General features: G+C 36.4%; 1 protein-coding gene across 1 annotated transcript in view; it reads right to left on the bottom strand.

The window, feature by feature from the left end:
• Positions 1-8,656: 8,656 nt before the first annotated feature.
• NECTIN3 (nectin cell adhesion molecule 3) overlaps positions 8,657-15,922 on the bottom strand; it is a 62,985-nt gene continuing 55,719 nt past the window's right edge. Inside the window, exons 8-9 of the mRNA XM_084306045.1 lie at positions 9,980-10,042; positions 8,657-9,441 (exon numbers count right to left, since the gene is read on the bottom strand). Coding sequence (XP_084162171.1) covers positions 9,265-9,441; positions 9,980-10,042 — 240 coding nt within the window. The 3' untranslated portion in view covers positions 8,657-9,264. The remainder of the gene's footprint in view (positions 9,442-9,979; positions 10,043-15,922) is intronic.

Consider the following 15,922-nt stretch of genomic DNA (forward strand, 5'->3'; position numbering starts at 1 on the left):
ACACCTGACTTAAATTTGAGGTGCACTGTTCAACTAGCAGCTTACCAACCAGTGACACAAGAAATGCCCAAGTAGTTCAGAGCACTAATTGGTAGGATTTTGAGTGCAATAGCAGTCTTTTCTTCAGGACTCCCTGGCCACTCTGATGGAATTAATTTCATCCTAATGCCTCAGTGTTCATATTATGTATCCTCCTTCAACAAAAATAGCATTTCAAGTAGTTGAAGCCAGGTTAATTATCCTGCCAGCCCCTGGGAAGATATACAACCACATGTGATCAAGGAACTACATGCAGCTAAGGAACCACATGCTGTTTCCCATGTGTCTGAATGTAGGAAAAAAGCAACTCTTCTACAGTTTAACAACACTACTACCTGAGATATAGATACTGGGTGTGAGATTTGATGGGGGCTATTTGATAAGTAATTTAAAAGCCTAAGCATTCAGGACAAAGTAGGAGAGAAGGTGGCTCAGAAGCTATTTGTCTCTTACAGTGGTTACATCCAATAGATAAGCATTACCATCAATGAACACTATTTTTAATCCAGTACACTGAAGTACAAGGGAAAACTACAGGCATTGCATATAGATGCACTCAAAGGATAACAGACTCCAGAAAGGAAAACTACAAACTGACAGCAAATTCATCATAGGAGTAACTAGTATGGATTTACCAAATGCACCTGTAACCTGGAAATCAGGAGGTCCGTAGCCAATAGTTATCAGGTGCTCAGTCTTTCTATTAAAGTTATGGACACAAAACAGCTTTACAGATGAAATAATGTCAGTCTGTGAATTTACAAGCAGCTAGATGTGACAGCAGGGAATGTTATTTTCACAGCCTGATATGTCCTGTTACTCTTACATTAAAGTAGTATGTCCCAGAAGATTTCACTGGGGCATTTTTTACATGCCCACCTCCCCCAATCAAATGTTTCAGAGTTGAAACATTTGTTAAAAAAGGGAAGTGGTTTTTAATCAACGTATTACTTAAAAGACAAAGACAAAAGCATTTGAACTCTCTGGTAAGTGTGGCTACTAATTATATTTTCTGCAGATAAAGCTATGAGTACAAATAATATTGAAGTTGTAATAAACATTTTGTAAGGCTTGAAAGGCACATAGTATAACAATCTAAAGCAGAAAAGTACCCTCTCTGCATTTATATCTTGGGTAATTCAGCAGACATCCTTAATTTTGCTGCTGCCCATTCAGACAGCGTTTTCCCTGGGTTCATAAAAATTACCTGATCTTCCAATATAAGTCTGTTTGTACATTAGCATATTTAACCACCAATATAGAACTAATTGTTATTTTCCACCATTTACCATATTATTTACAAGATTTTTTGTATTGTCAGTTTTAGGCAGCCTTAGTGAAGTTTGGCAGCTGCAGTCTTCCAAGTGTGAGCATTGCAAATGTGATAGAAGTTTCTACTGCAGATTGTACTGAGATGCTAACCCTAAACAGCAAACAGCATTTAGGAACTTTCCTCATATGTCAAGACAAAACAGTCTTCTGTTTCCAGAAACTGCAGAGTGAATCAACAGTTAAGAAAAAATATGAAAAGCACAATTTAAAGTGATGTAGTTCTGAAGTACATCATGTTTTCTTCCCCCTTAAAGTGTTTCTGAACCTAATAATTCATAATTTGTTACGAAATCCTGCTATGATGCTACCTGGGGCTGTTTTCTTTGAGGGGAGGATAAGGAGGTGAGGTAGCGTGTGTTTAAACATTGTTTCTTTTTCTTCTTAAATAAATTACACTTGTCACATATGAAGAGGTAGATCAGTCTTTATTCTGACAAATAGCAAATTGTCTTTTCAGTCATGACCCTTGGCCCTTCATATGGCTTCCCTTTTCCACAGACCCTTAATCCGAATGCTCCATTGATTCAGAGGGCAAAATCCATCTGTGGTTTAATCCAGTATAGATTGCACGAAATTCTTCCAGTGGACAAGGACACTTGCAGGACAGCACATATCACTGTGCCAGGCTGCCGTGTCTTTCAGGTATCTTCCCCTTCCACCTCTGAATGCAGCAGTTGGGCAGATCCAGGGATTCCGTGAGCAAAATAATTTTATCATACAAGGAGTTGTACATACCTAACAAGGTGGGGACACCTTCCTGAAAACTGGAGATACCAGTCCTGTAAGAAGTGCTAGTTACAAATCAATTATCCAATACAAACCCATAATACAGGGAAATGGAAAGTTAGATTCATAAGTCATCATTACAAGAAGTTATCCTGTTATAGATGTGACCAAGACCCATACTATGGGATGATGCACTGAAGTGACTTTGTCCTTACAGAGAATCTGTTAACAAACAGGAACAATCAAGTGTGACTCCATCTTTACTCTTTTATCTTCTATTTATTTTTTTGAAAATTAAATGTCTTAGCTAGAAAGGTCTCTGGAGTTAATTAAGTATTTTTAAAGGCACAAAGAAAATAAGCTCATCTTCAGCTGCACATACCACAGTTGTCTGGCTTGCAGGTAACCTTTGATTCATTACCATGGCAGCAAAGTGTGTCGCCTGCAATGTGACAGCAAGAAAACTACAAATCCAGTGTCAAACAACACACAAAGCAACTTTTCCCCTTTATGAGAGCCAACTGATTTTTTTAAAGTCAAGGTCAAAGTTTACGGCAACTACATATCTTAACTATATGCATGGTACACATGTTAAACCAAGTATATAGCAGTATTCAATTCCTCAGCTACAGAAACTTAACTCAATTGTTATCTTCAGAAAATGCAGGAACAGAGACAAAGCAGAGAACAAGATCTGGCCTGTGCAGAGGAGGATCTGTGAGTCCTGGTGAATAACAACTTGAGTCAGCAGAATGCCCTTGCAGCAATGACAGCTAACTGCCTATGGGTCTTTGTAACTACAAGTGTAGCCAGCAGGTCAAGGGAGATGTCTTCTCTATTTTTAGTGTTTGTGAGGCCTCATGGTGTACTGTCCAGCCTTAACCCTCCCAGTACAAGACAGATGTTGCCAAACTGGGATAATTCCCAGGGAGAGCCATGGAGAGATCAGGGGCTGTAGCACATCATGCATAGTGAACAGCTGAGGGCCCTGGGGCTGTTCAGATGGGAGTCTGAGGGGTGTGAGAAGCTACCTGCTGTCTTCAGATACCTAACAGGGCTGGGTGTTACAGCGAAGACTGAGCCAAGCTCTTCTCAGAGGTGTCTTCACTGTGTAGGAGGCAACAGAGAAGTTACAGCAAGTGTTGTTCAAATAAGTTTATCCCTGTGATGGTAGTCATATGCCAGGAAAGGTTGTACAGAGCTCCATCCTCAAAGTTGGTCAAAGTTCATCTGGACAAGGCTCTGGGTAATCTGATACAACTCTGAGGCAAGTGGTAAATTGGACTAGATAATCTCCAGACATCCCTCCCAATTTAAATCATTCGTGTAGTTTTCAAACCTGTGAACCTGGTAATCAGGAGGGCTTCTCCCTGCATTTAAATCATTGCAAATTTTATAAATGCCTTTACAATATTAATTACAACAATTACAATATAAAGAATTAAAATGTACAACTTGAAAACAGATTCCACTCATCTGTTCATTTTTTTTTTTTTCTAGGACTTCAGCTTTAAACCATCATTTTTTTTCAGTGACATTTTGAAAGAACAAAATCTCTGAAGCTTCCATTGCACTGAGTTACAGAGGTCCAAGAGACTAAAACTGCAGACTACCACCATCACCTGTTTTTTTTCTTACACCTGGAAAATATAGATAAAAATTAGTTACTTGACAGAGAGAAGAGGGTCATGAAATCTATTAAGCAGTTGCAGAGAAATTGAGGCCCTCTGGAGAAAATATTTTTCTTCTCTCTGCTTAACATGACAACATGCCTACCAACTTCAAACAGCTTCTTTGAGTAGAAACCAGGTTGCCCCGGCAAACCCACACTCAGTCCCTTATCAAAAATTGCAGCTGTATCATCAGGTAACTCCATTCAGAATGACTGCAGAGTGAAGGCCACTACTGCAGTGGCTGCAAGGTTCCCCCTCTGCTATTCCAACACCGTGGCCTAGAACAGAAACCAAGCAAATAAAGCTGGATGTGACTCTTGTATCTAACATGTCCACAACTCCACTTCATGTGGATCCAGTGCATGGTGAAATGGCTGGACTCTGTATCATAAACATATTTAGCTGGGTCATCAGTAACACAGGCCACAAAAACATCATGCATGGACCTCTCTCTGTGACATTTCTGACTTGAGAGATGAAGCAAGTACACTGTTCAAGCTGAAGTAGCACACTTCACCTCCCACCCACCCCTCTGAAAACACTCTAGTAACATACTAACTGAAAATATCTGCTGTCCTATCAATTTTGTGTGGAAACTAGGCTGACTCACAGTTACTATACCTGTGACAGACAGAAACTGCTGAGCATATTTCAAGGCACAAAGTCTGTTGCAATTATCATCTTCAGCTATAGAAGGCACCCCATTCTGATGCAATGAGACTCATTTTCTTTCCCCAGTTCACCCTTGCATCCTAAGGTGCACATCACACAATCAAGTGGGGAGAAGTGGCATCATGAACAGATGTATAATTACGGAGACATCTATTCTCTGTCTAGACTATTACTTTAATTTATCACCAAAAGACCACTGAAACAAAATTCAGAGACATGTCTGACTTGTTACAAAATGTCACAGCTGAATACATTTCTGTGACACAGCTATTAAAGGCAAAAATGAATGAGTGACAATCCTGACAAAGAACAAATCTGAAACTGAAGAGAAATGAAACAAACTTGTTGCTGGTTCCAGGACATTGTCTTGTAGTCTGATATGCAGAATTTGAGCACGATCCTGACTGAGATGCACCAATACTTCATTACCAATTAAACTGTACATCTTTAGATTTCACAAAGGCTAAAAAGAAGTTTAGGCTCTCTTGTACAAGTTCAACAACAGATTATCTCAAGGCACATTAGAATTTCACCTGTGTTTTTTTAAAGGTTAACAGTCTGGGATAGAAAGCGTTTTAGGTTCTTTGGTCCCAAGCAATTTCGCAGTACATGAACTGTTCTCTTAAATAGGTCATAAGCAAAAAGCAGGGAAAAGCTCCTCTCAGAGACCAAAGTTATTGACTTCAAGTTGTGAGCAGCTGTCAAGACTTAATAATCCTAACATTTTCTATTACGCAGTGCATCTTGTAACTGACTGCACAAATATGCATAACTCCATAGTTACGCCAGACAATCAACAGACCTAATGAGGGTAGTAGCACTGACCACATACGTATCTGGCAGTAACTGTCAGCTTTTTGTAACTGCACAGGCCTACCAGAAAGACACCACAATTTTGTCCTGATATTTACTGTTTCAACTAAATATGAGAAAAAATAGGTACAGCAAGTAGCTCCGTATGTTCGCTTAATGTTTTACAATAAAAGCATTTTAGTAACAGCGAAGCAAGTCGCAGATAGGAACATAAAAAGCTACCTTTGGTAACTTCTTGTCTGTATCACAGATTTCAGTCTGGGGACTAGGTACAAGATAAAATTGTTGGTAGGGAAAATCCAGAAGACAGGGCAAACAACTATTAATTACTAATGCACCAAGACGAGTTAAACATATTACATTTCATATTACATTTAAGCTGAATTTCATCTCTTATCATTTGACCAGTTTATTTCAAACAGTGTATTTTCCAATTTCCAGCCTTACAGAAGAGCTGGTCTTTTTCTGTGGGTCTGTATAGACATCCAGAAGTTTTCCCTCATCTGCACTTAGAAAACAAGCACACACTTGTTAGTATTAGAGGTCAACATGCTAGAAAAAAACTTCAAGGTTGTCTTAGTCTGTTAATTTACAGGATTTACAGGAACACTGAGTAATTAAGGCAATTATTTGAAAGTTATTTGAAAGGTTTCAAGAATACCTCTAATGAAGCATGTCCAATTATATTTTAATTATTTACTGTTACTAGTCAGGGTGAGATACTGAGATACAAGCTCTAGTAGAACTGAAGCAATCCTGAGAGAGCAAGTGCTATCCAGATGCACAGTAATTCCCAACAATTACTACCCTCTTTAGCATCACTTCACTACTCCAGTGAAGGGTAGTGGCACTTCAAAGAGAGCCTCAAACTTTGTTTTTGACAGTTGTGTGGACATATGCATCAGCTTCCTATTTGGTCAGTTTTGGTTTTCTCCCTTACCCCTTTTCTTGTCCTTTGGCACAAAACATGGCAGTATCTTCACAATAAATAAATAAATAAATAAATAATAATAATCAGGTACACCAGTAAGTGCAAATCAACTGTCATCCCAAAGTCAATGGTTACCATGCACCCAATCAAGAATCAGCAAGTGATTTACACGCACACATTATCCCACTTAAATGCATACAACAAATGCAATTGTAAAATGCACAGATACACAGATAATTCAGAGCTCAGTAAATGGACTGCAGGCTCAAACTTCAGTTCTCATCAAGTACCATAAGCCTCCTGTTAAATAAAACAACTGTTGGCAGAACATCTCGCTTCAGCATCCAACACCACAGGTATTCAAAAGTAGTACTGCTAGAAAAAGTCATATACTCCACATACAGAACCAGAGAATGAAACATGAAGAAATATATCATGCCGAGAAAATGGGTACATTTAATCTTAAATCTAAACAACATATAAAAACTTATATTTCATACGTTTATTCGAATCAAAATCCAAATACATTTAAAGATATACAAAAATAAAAAGACATTTTCTACACCTTAAAAAAGCTGATCAAACTCACTTCTATGTGAGCAATCTTTTGTGCAATCCTAATTAGCATTCTCCTGTTATCTTCAGAGAATTCTACACAAAAATACCCTCCCCCCAACATCTAGCCACACTTAAGACTGTAGGCAACATTTCAGAAGAGTTAATACTCTAAATGTCCCTGAATATATTACAAAGAAATCCTCTCACAGGTAATAATTACGGTAATACATTGCATTAACTACTTTAGGGCAAAGTACATGCTGATGGAGAGCTTACAATTCAAACTTTTATTTTGACAAACATTTTGTTGTTTTGAACAACATAGGAAGACTACATTTTTCTTTAAGCTAATCTTACATTTTTAGAAATAATTTTTAGAAATAACTAGAAAATGGACTTTTTTGCCAACATTCTCCCTCCCTTCCCCCTTTCTCCCCCATCTCAATTCCTCAAAACAAAACGCATCTGCAATTAAGAAAAGAAAGTAGAATAATGGTGTCTAAACTCACAAGCTTTTTTTTTTTTTTTTTTTTTTTGTTTTTGTTTTTTCATGTCATCATAATAGGAAGTTACTAGCTTTTCAGTATCATATTAAACTAACGAATTTACTGTAAGCATTACTACAACAGCAGTTTTGAACCTCCCTGTAAAGCACTTTCAGCATATTTTTTGCATTAAGTCTTGCTCAATAATATTGCTCTAATTACCAGAAGCCAGCTTACATTGTAAACAGTTTTGGGGTGTACAAGCCCTTCTTCAGGTCTCAAATACAGCAGCAGGCCTCAAAGTTGAAAACAGTTGCTCAGAATTTAAATGAACATGCTCATCAGTCCACAAGAGAACAGCCAAAGAAAGCTCCCAAGAAACAAGTTCTTCCCAAAATTCTGCTTTGTCATAACTTCAGCTGTCAGCTTCATCCACATATAAAAGCAAGTTGCTTAGCAAGATACCAGTTAATGCCAGATCTGTGCCCAAACAATGGGCATCTAAACCATCAGCTTCTAGCTATTGCCTGTGCCAAACTGCAAGCGTTTACCTAACCCTATTGTAGTGACGTCATTAATTTTACTACAATTGAGATTAATACATGTTTTCCTAAAAGCATTCTGCCTGCAGCACATTTAACTGTACAAGGTTTCAATTCTATTGCTTCTGCAATGGGGAGTCTTCTGTCTCAAAAATCAAATCATGTCTGCAGGAAAAAAAAACACTGATATTACAGGTGTTATATTCAATCTGTAACAAGTTAGTTCAGTGTGAAATAGCCATACTACATGTTTTGTCTTAAAGTCATCTGACAAAGTCCTTACTCTGTACATACGTGTAAGTTTCTCCAAAACAATTTCAGTCAGCATCTTATTTCTTGCTGTCTTAAACCTCAAGACTGTCCCATGAGGTCATTTTGGCATTGGTAAACATATTTTTTTTACTTGAAGAGTATTTTACTCTGGAAGAAAATTTACTTTAAGAAACTCCTGAGCATGTTTTTCAACCATTACTCACACTCCTAAGACTTGATCTGGAACACCCCGTACTGGTAACATCAGTATATTCACCAGTTATTTCACAGTACTGTTTAAGATGAAAGAACAGCACTGAAAGCTACTTGAAGACTACTGAAGCTTTCTTTTTCTTGTCAAGATATAAAAATTTGTCATGGCAATAGTTTTATCACAAATTGAGAGGAAACCAATGAACATGAAATATATTTATTGACCAACAAGAGCGAACTCTGAAACACTTAACTGAGAAAATGGCTAAATAGTCATGAGCTTTAACAGTCTACTTTCTGCAACTAAATTTCATGTAGACTTACTCTGAAACTATAACCAGAAAGTACATCAACTGACAGCCCGGGTGCAAATAACAAGGAACACAAAATTCCTGATATAACAAAATTATGTCTGTTTTTGCAAGGTGGGAAGACACCCAACATGTTATAAAGCAGTAAATCAGTACTTGAGAGGTAGTCTAGTTGCTCATTTGACTGGGAGAGGTAGAGGTAGTGGAGAAACCAATTGCTAAGGCCAGTCAAAATGGTAACTACCCCAGGCTTTCCAATATGCAAAAAAACCTGACTGATAGCCTATTACTACTTAGGTCACCTGGAATTCAGTTGCTGGCCTTTTACTCATTTTTACATAGGCAATTTTATAACATCTGTTTAGGGAGAGAATATGCACTGATAACTGGGGCAACAGCCTAACCACACTCGGTCATGGGTCAAACTAACGAACTGTAGTATATACATCTTAAGGCTATGAAGGTTAATAAAGCTACATCGCGCTCCTCATTTGGCAGGCTGAGGTTGTACTGTTAACTGCTAAAAGAAATACATTCCAAATGCTAGAATCAAGTTAAGTCACAAATTCCATAGGGTTCACTTACACAAAATTGCTATGCAATTTCTTTCCACGAGAAAAAAAATCTTTTAGAGATCAAAGCCAACAAACCATATTGGTTGTATGGTCAACAAGTACGAAAAAACTCATATCTTCAAGTTATCATCTGCATGTGGAATCATACGTAATGCTCCCTTGGATTGATGTAAACTTTCCCAGGTCCAAAGCTTTGAGGGTGTCTGCTGCTCCAATTTTTGTAATATGTGTGCTGATAAACAGGATATATATGCTGAAGACTCTGTTCTTCCTGTAGCTCTTCAGCTTCGCAGGTAAGTTGCCTTCCATTCATGGCTTTCTAAGCACATACAAGAAATAAACAGTTTCATATTTCATGTATAGAACCCACTATTTCTGTTCTTGTTAAACCTCTGATGAAAATGAAAGGTCTATGATCTCCAAAATAATCCTAGGTATAAAGAAACATGAACTTGAAAATTCCTATCACTAAGACTATTATATGGCAAATGTTAATAACTACTCAAAGTTGACCTTCTAACTTCTGTTTCAAAGTTAGAATTTAACTCAAATCTAAAAATCAAAACAGACTATCTAAGTGTCTGTTAGAATCTCTGTTCTTTGTTATTTTATTCAACAAGAACTTTAAAGTTCTAGTGATTATATGATTAAATTCGCCAGCAAAACTACTTGGCAAATACAGTATTTTGAAGTCCTATTGACTAATTTAACTTAATGGACAGCAAACCCACACATGCAACAGTTATTGCCTTGGACAGACAAGTATTTTGTTCTTCATGCCATAAAACATCCTCACACTTATTTTAAGAAACCAGAGGAAATCAGTTTTGCTTAGGAATTTGAGCCATTTTATTTACCATGTGCTGCAAGCTCCCAGTATCTCTCTCTCCACACTGGCTTTGCAAAGCAAAATGTTCTTTCTGAAAGAAAAGTTAGTGGAAGCAAGTCAAAACTGCAGAACAGTTTTATTTTACACAAATACATTACCCATCACAAAAACGTATTCGTCATTTTCAAGTATCTTAACTGACCACCTTTTACAGCACTCCGTACAAGATAATCTCTGGTGGGAAGAAAAATGCTGTTGTCAACATACCAGTGTTATTTTCATGAATTTGACTTTAAATATGAGCATATTTGAGTGAGATTAAGAATCTTTTTAAATTTATGACATTGACTTTAGACAAGACAAATGAAGTCAAATCCAACATACAGTACAAGTCTTCACAATCATCGCTATCATCATATGGATAAATACAGTTTGATATTGCACAGAAGTATTTAACTGAGAAGGAATTTAATTGGATACTACTAACAGTAGAAGGGGATAACATGTTGGTTTCTCCATTTGATGAAATAAAATATTTTTTTATTTGATAAAATTAAATAAAGCTGTTCCTTCTGAAAAAAATATAAATTTCTAAAGGCAATATCCAATGCAAAAGTGCTTTTTTGTTGTTAATTAAAGCAGATATATTTATATCTCATCTACTTAAGTTTGTTTTGCTGACTAGTTTTGCTATTGATTTTCCATGCTGCCTAGATCTTCTGCTGTCAACTTCTTCTGTGGAGCCTAAACTTCTTCTTCAAAGTATGTCTCCGAAGTATTACTTCAGACTCCTTGCAAGGCCCAATAGCTAGATGCACGTTAGGAGCTGTTGGATGTTCTATTCACAGAACAGGACAATAACTAACAGCCATCAGAATTTCACAAAACACATATAGCATGAACATCTTACAATCTCAGTGTTAACTATGTCTGCTCCTATTGTACAGTGTGGCTTGCTAATAAAAATACAGCCATATACAGCAGTAAAACTTGGGTAATCCAAACAGGAGTCCACTGCTCTTTTTATTAAGCCTATCAATCCTTTGGAATATTGGCTATGTTGTAACAGAAGAAAAGCCGTAATTAATTCATCTGATTGCGTCTTGTTATTTGATGCCTTCTCGTACTTACACTAGTCAATTCACTTATTCCATTATTTGCCTTTCATTGGATTCTGAAAAACAGTTCCATGACCAGAATCAATGTAGTTCTTACAGATCTCTTAATTTTCTAAACTTATGGCTATTATAGTAACAAAGAAGTCTTAAAGCTGACTCCAATCAAGCAGTACTCCAATCAAGCAGTAGATACTGATCAAGCAGCACTATCCTACCCTAACGGCATATCCGTAGTCTATTTCTTCATGTCTTTAAGAAACTCAATAATGAACACAGAGGTTCTCTGATAGCAGATAGAGAACAAGGACTATCTGCATCTACTACATTTCATAACAGAACTGAAACTCTACGTACTTGGGCTCTGTGTCAGCTCTATTCACGAATACATTTAGCACTAACATAAATAGCAAACACCAACATTCCCAAGCATGTGACTGACGCTGCCTTGTTCTGATCTAAGTGCTTGTGCTAGCCCTCAGAGAACAGAAGCATATCAATAAAATTACAAGTACATAAAAAGCTAAAACACAGATGTTATTCCTGTCCATCAGAATATTCAGTAAGGATCAAATAACAGTGGATTAAGTTCAAGACTGCAGAAAAAAACTTAGTGATATAAAAAAAGGATTTTAGATAGTTTCTGTATCTTATCAACTTGTCAACTCTATTGCTTTTGGAACATCTATGACTATTAGTACTACTAATACTGTAAGAAAGATATTGTGGCTTATTTAGGGTATGCATTACATAGTGATGGCAACCAGAACCCATACTGAAGTACACAAATACACCATAACCAACTATGCTGAAATGATCCAACTTCAATGAAGTAATACCAAATGGAAATCCTCCTCACTGCAAACACTTGAAGAAAAACGAGCTAACTACAACTAACTTGTCTATGATTAGTTTATTGTTAAGATAGAAATAGAGTAAGTAATATTTATTGCTTTATTCTAAGAAAATCAGCATTACCGGTATATACAGCAGCACACATACTGTGCTCTTGAAAATAAGCTAGAAAAGTATGGCAGGAAGGCACTTCCAGAGTTCATACAGACTTTTGCTTTAAGTATAATCATCCTTCCAGCCCGAACTGTGGTTGTAAACACTATTCAGAGATATGCTGGACAACAAGCAAGATGATATGCTGCCTGAGAAAAATATTTCTCTTCTTTTGTATTAGCAAGCTTTTCTAATACCTCACAGGATATAGATTTTTGTTTTGACCAAAGGGGAGAGAACAGATTTTTCTATTCTTCAAAAATGGTTCTTCACTTGGTAGGTAAACACTTGTTCTTCAATATTTCTTTCAGAATGGCCAACAGTCATTTTAGTCAATGGCTAAAAGTCCTTCAGTCATGACTTACATGTATGTTGCTCCAAGTATCTATTTTAAACATGACTAAAGAAAGCACCCTGCATAACTTCTGATATTCTCAGTGTTTGAAGTGTAAGTTTGTTCCAATCTCAGAAAACAAACTTTCAGCAGCTGCTAAAAGACAAGAACAGATTTTATCTGAGCAATTTAACACCAATCCAACAGGAGAAAACAGGCATCTGCATTTTGCTTGGGTCTCACTTAAGCAGGATCTTGGGACTTGTACCACTCAAATCACAATTCTGTATCAGCATTTCAAGTAGTTAGTTCACCAGAACTTCATCCCCAAATTTAAACCTTACTCAGTCAATCTCAACATCTCCAATCCATTCTACTCTGTCAGTCAGTTTCTATCCAAACAAAGAATCAACTCATTAAAAATAATGTAAAAATGTGAACTTTTTTTTTTTTAATATTAGTTCCGGATAGCACTGTGGGAAGAATACAGAAGAACAGTAACTATCTGTCTACTCCAGATCTTCAGGCATGTGAGAGAGTCATTCTTCTCCCATTTCTTTGTCAGTAGTGAAAAAAAGTTTAAGTAACAGTTTAAAGCCCTGTTCAATAGAAATAAATATTTTTCCTCAATACTAAATGCAATGTCTAAAAAGTGTATTGGTTAAATCTGTAATTTCAGCTTTTTTTTTTTTTTTTCCATTTTGTTTTCCAATTCAGGAGCTACTGCCTCTAAGTACAATACTAACTATCACTCCACCTCTATGTTAAAAAGGAAGCTAAGGTAAAAGTTGCTGGTTTTACATTTAAGGACTTGCTTTAAACAACACAGAGGACAGTCAAGCATGAGAACATTCCACTCCTGTAAAGAACAAGTCAAAATATTGTTTTACTCTAACAGTCTACTCTAACACATCATGAACAAGAATATAAAAACATGCGGTTCCAGCACAGAAGATATACCATATAGAAAAGTCTATATACCATATAGAAAAGTAACAGCTTGTAATCATTAAAGATGACCTCTACGCTAATTGGACATTTACATTTTAAACTGGAGGCAAGTAAAGGACCTCAGGAAATCAATGTTTCCTAAAGAACAACCAAGTCTTCAAACTGACAAACCAAAGTGAGGAGTGTTATTCTGCCAATTAAAACTTCCTAACTTGAATGTCAACTTATTCCAGTGCCATAAATCTTCATAATGTCTTATTTCATTGTTTTTCGCTGCAAACTTGGTATTTCCAAGTGTTGCTTTTCTTCTTGTATCTTCTTCCTTATGCTTTAATTTATGCATTTCAGTGTTTCTTAAGAGCACTGAATTTTACTTTCAATATGCTTCTTCTCAAACAGTCCTTTAAAAGGCTCAACCAATTATCTCATCATCTTATATTTTCTCATCCTTTCCAATTCACAAATCCCATTATAAATATGTCCTATCTACTCCCCATGTCTAAGAGATCTTATTTATAGGAATCCATCCCACAGAGTATATCATTGTCTTCATACATTCAAGATCCATTAATAAAAAGTCATGCCTCATTCTAGTCCCTATCAAGTTAATGTTTCCTTCCTGTTTTAAGATCCTTCATCAATATGGATGAGTTTATCTGCACACATTTTGTGCTTCTTTCTATTCAATCCTGTTTGCCTAAACAACTTTGCAGTCTAAAGCAGTTTATAATAATGCTTCCTCTTCCATCAAGGAAGAGAAATTCCTACCTTTATAAAGATCGTTAGAGAAACAAGTAGAAGAGTGCAGGAGCGCCATGAAATAATCAATATCAAATGCCATAAATGAATCAATATTTTCCTCTATTTAAGACTACTTTTTGCATATGGTCCAGAAATATCATTCAATAAAGGGGTGTTGCATAGCCTTATGTTTTTAACTAAGCTACAAGTTCACTTTTTTCCTATTTTGGAAAGGAATACTTGTATTACCATTGAAGAGCTTTACCATTTGACAGGATAGTTTGGTTATAGATGTTAGGTGTTTGAAGTTTCAAGACTCAAGTCAGCCTTTTCAGGGCTAGAATTACCTACTTGACTGTATTTCCTTTCTTTGCTTTTTTTTCTGCTGCTATAAAAGAAAATACAAAAGAAGCCCAAATAATTCCTGAGTGTTTCAAGAATCCTGAATATTCATGCATTGCATTACATAAAATCACAGTTGAAGTATTATTTTTTTTTCTATTTCCTTTCGAAAGGCTTGTCAAGCATAACATAATACCATTTTTTTCCCATAATGTCACGCAGTTCCTGTCTCAGTCATGTTTCTAAACAAGTCAACTTGGCTTCTTAGAAATATATTCCTTTGCAATATATTCTATGAAATAGTTAACTAACTTGAATAATCAAATCATTTGTCTGGATTAGTGCTCCCTCTCCCACTCTTTTTATTAATATTATGCTGCAGAGAAATTTCTCTTCAAGCTACTGGAACTCTTCTATTGCTCAGCTTCTTGACTTGCCTCAAAACTCAGTTGCCAAGCAAAGATTGTGCCCTCACCAAGAATATAACCTTCAGGCTGCTCACTGCTCTTTCACATTGCACATAACAAGCCATTCTGAGTAAACAAATAGTATTTCCGTAACAATGATTAGGAAAAAAAGCACAAAAGCAAGACCTTAGAGATAGACAGTTTTCACAGTAAAAGCTATTTACACGGTCATTTTTAAATTTGTTGTTTACTATCTCTTTGATTTAGCCTACTCCCTCACTCTTTTAGGGCCTTTTTTCCTCTGAATTTCTACATGAGTCACAGGAAAATACCAATTGGTATCCACAAACATCAGTATAAAAAATTAGGAGCGTTCAGTTAAAACATACTTCCACTTACGTGTTGAATTTTCAGCATCAGTACAAACACTAACTACACATAAAGCTTCCAAGTCTGAAAAAGTTACTATTAAACCATTTGTTTTCCACTATTATCAAATGTGTATAACATTTCCCTTTCTTTTAATACCAACACTCATATGCTCAAATATGCATTAAGATCTACTTAAAAATCAACTACTGCACACAAATGGGAGCATTTCAGCTTATTCAGTTATATCTGAAATAATTCACATGACCCTAAAAACTACTATACTCTACCTGAGCACTAACTGTATCAACGATTAAAAATATTGCACACTACATGTATCAACAGAATCAGCTTAAATTGCATTGCTCCTCAGCTACTCTAAACACATCAAAGGTACCATTTAAGTTCAGTCTCCTTCAGCTTCACTTTGCACTTTTGTGCATTTTATTTTTGCTCAGATTTATGTGATCATCTGTTGCTGTTGTCAATACAGCAACGCTTCACCTGCTTTTCTTTTCAGCATAGCTATAAGCTTGTATCTGAGCTATTTGGAAAGAAACCTACCAACACGGTTCTCACTTCTGTCTAGACACTGCAGTTCAAACAGCGTTTAGAACATAATTTACACAGCCACTGCAGACACGGCCAAACAGGACAAGGCAGACACACTAAGCCACTTCTCCCTCTTTATAGCTATTCAAGCG

This window comes from Netta rufina (assembly GCF_964035555.1).
Source record: "Netta rufina genome assembly, chromosome: 1".
NCBI classification, from domain to species: Eukaryota; Metazoa; Chordata; class Aves; order Anseriformes; family Anatidae; genus Netta; species Netta rufina.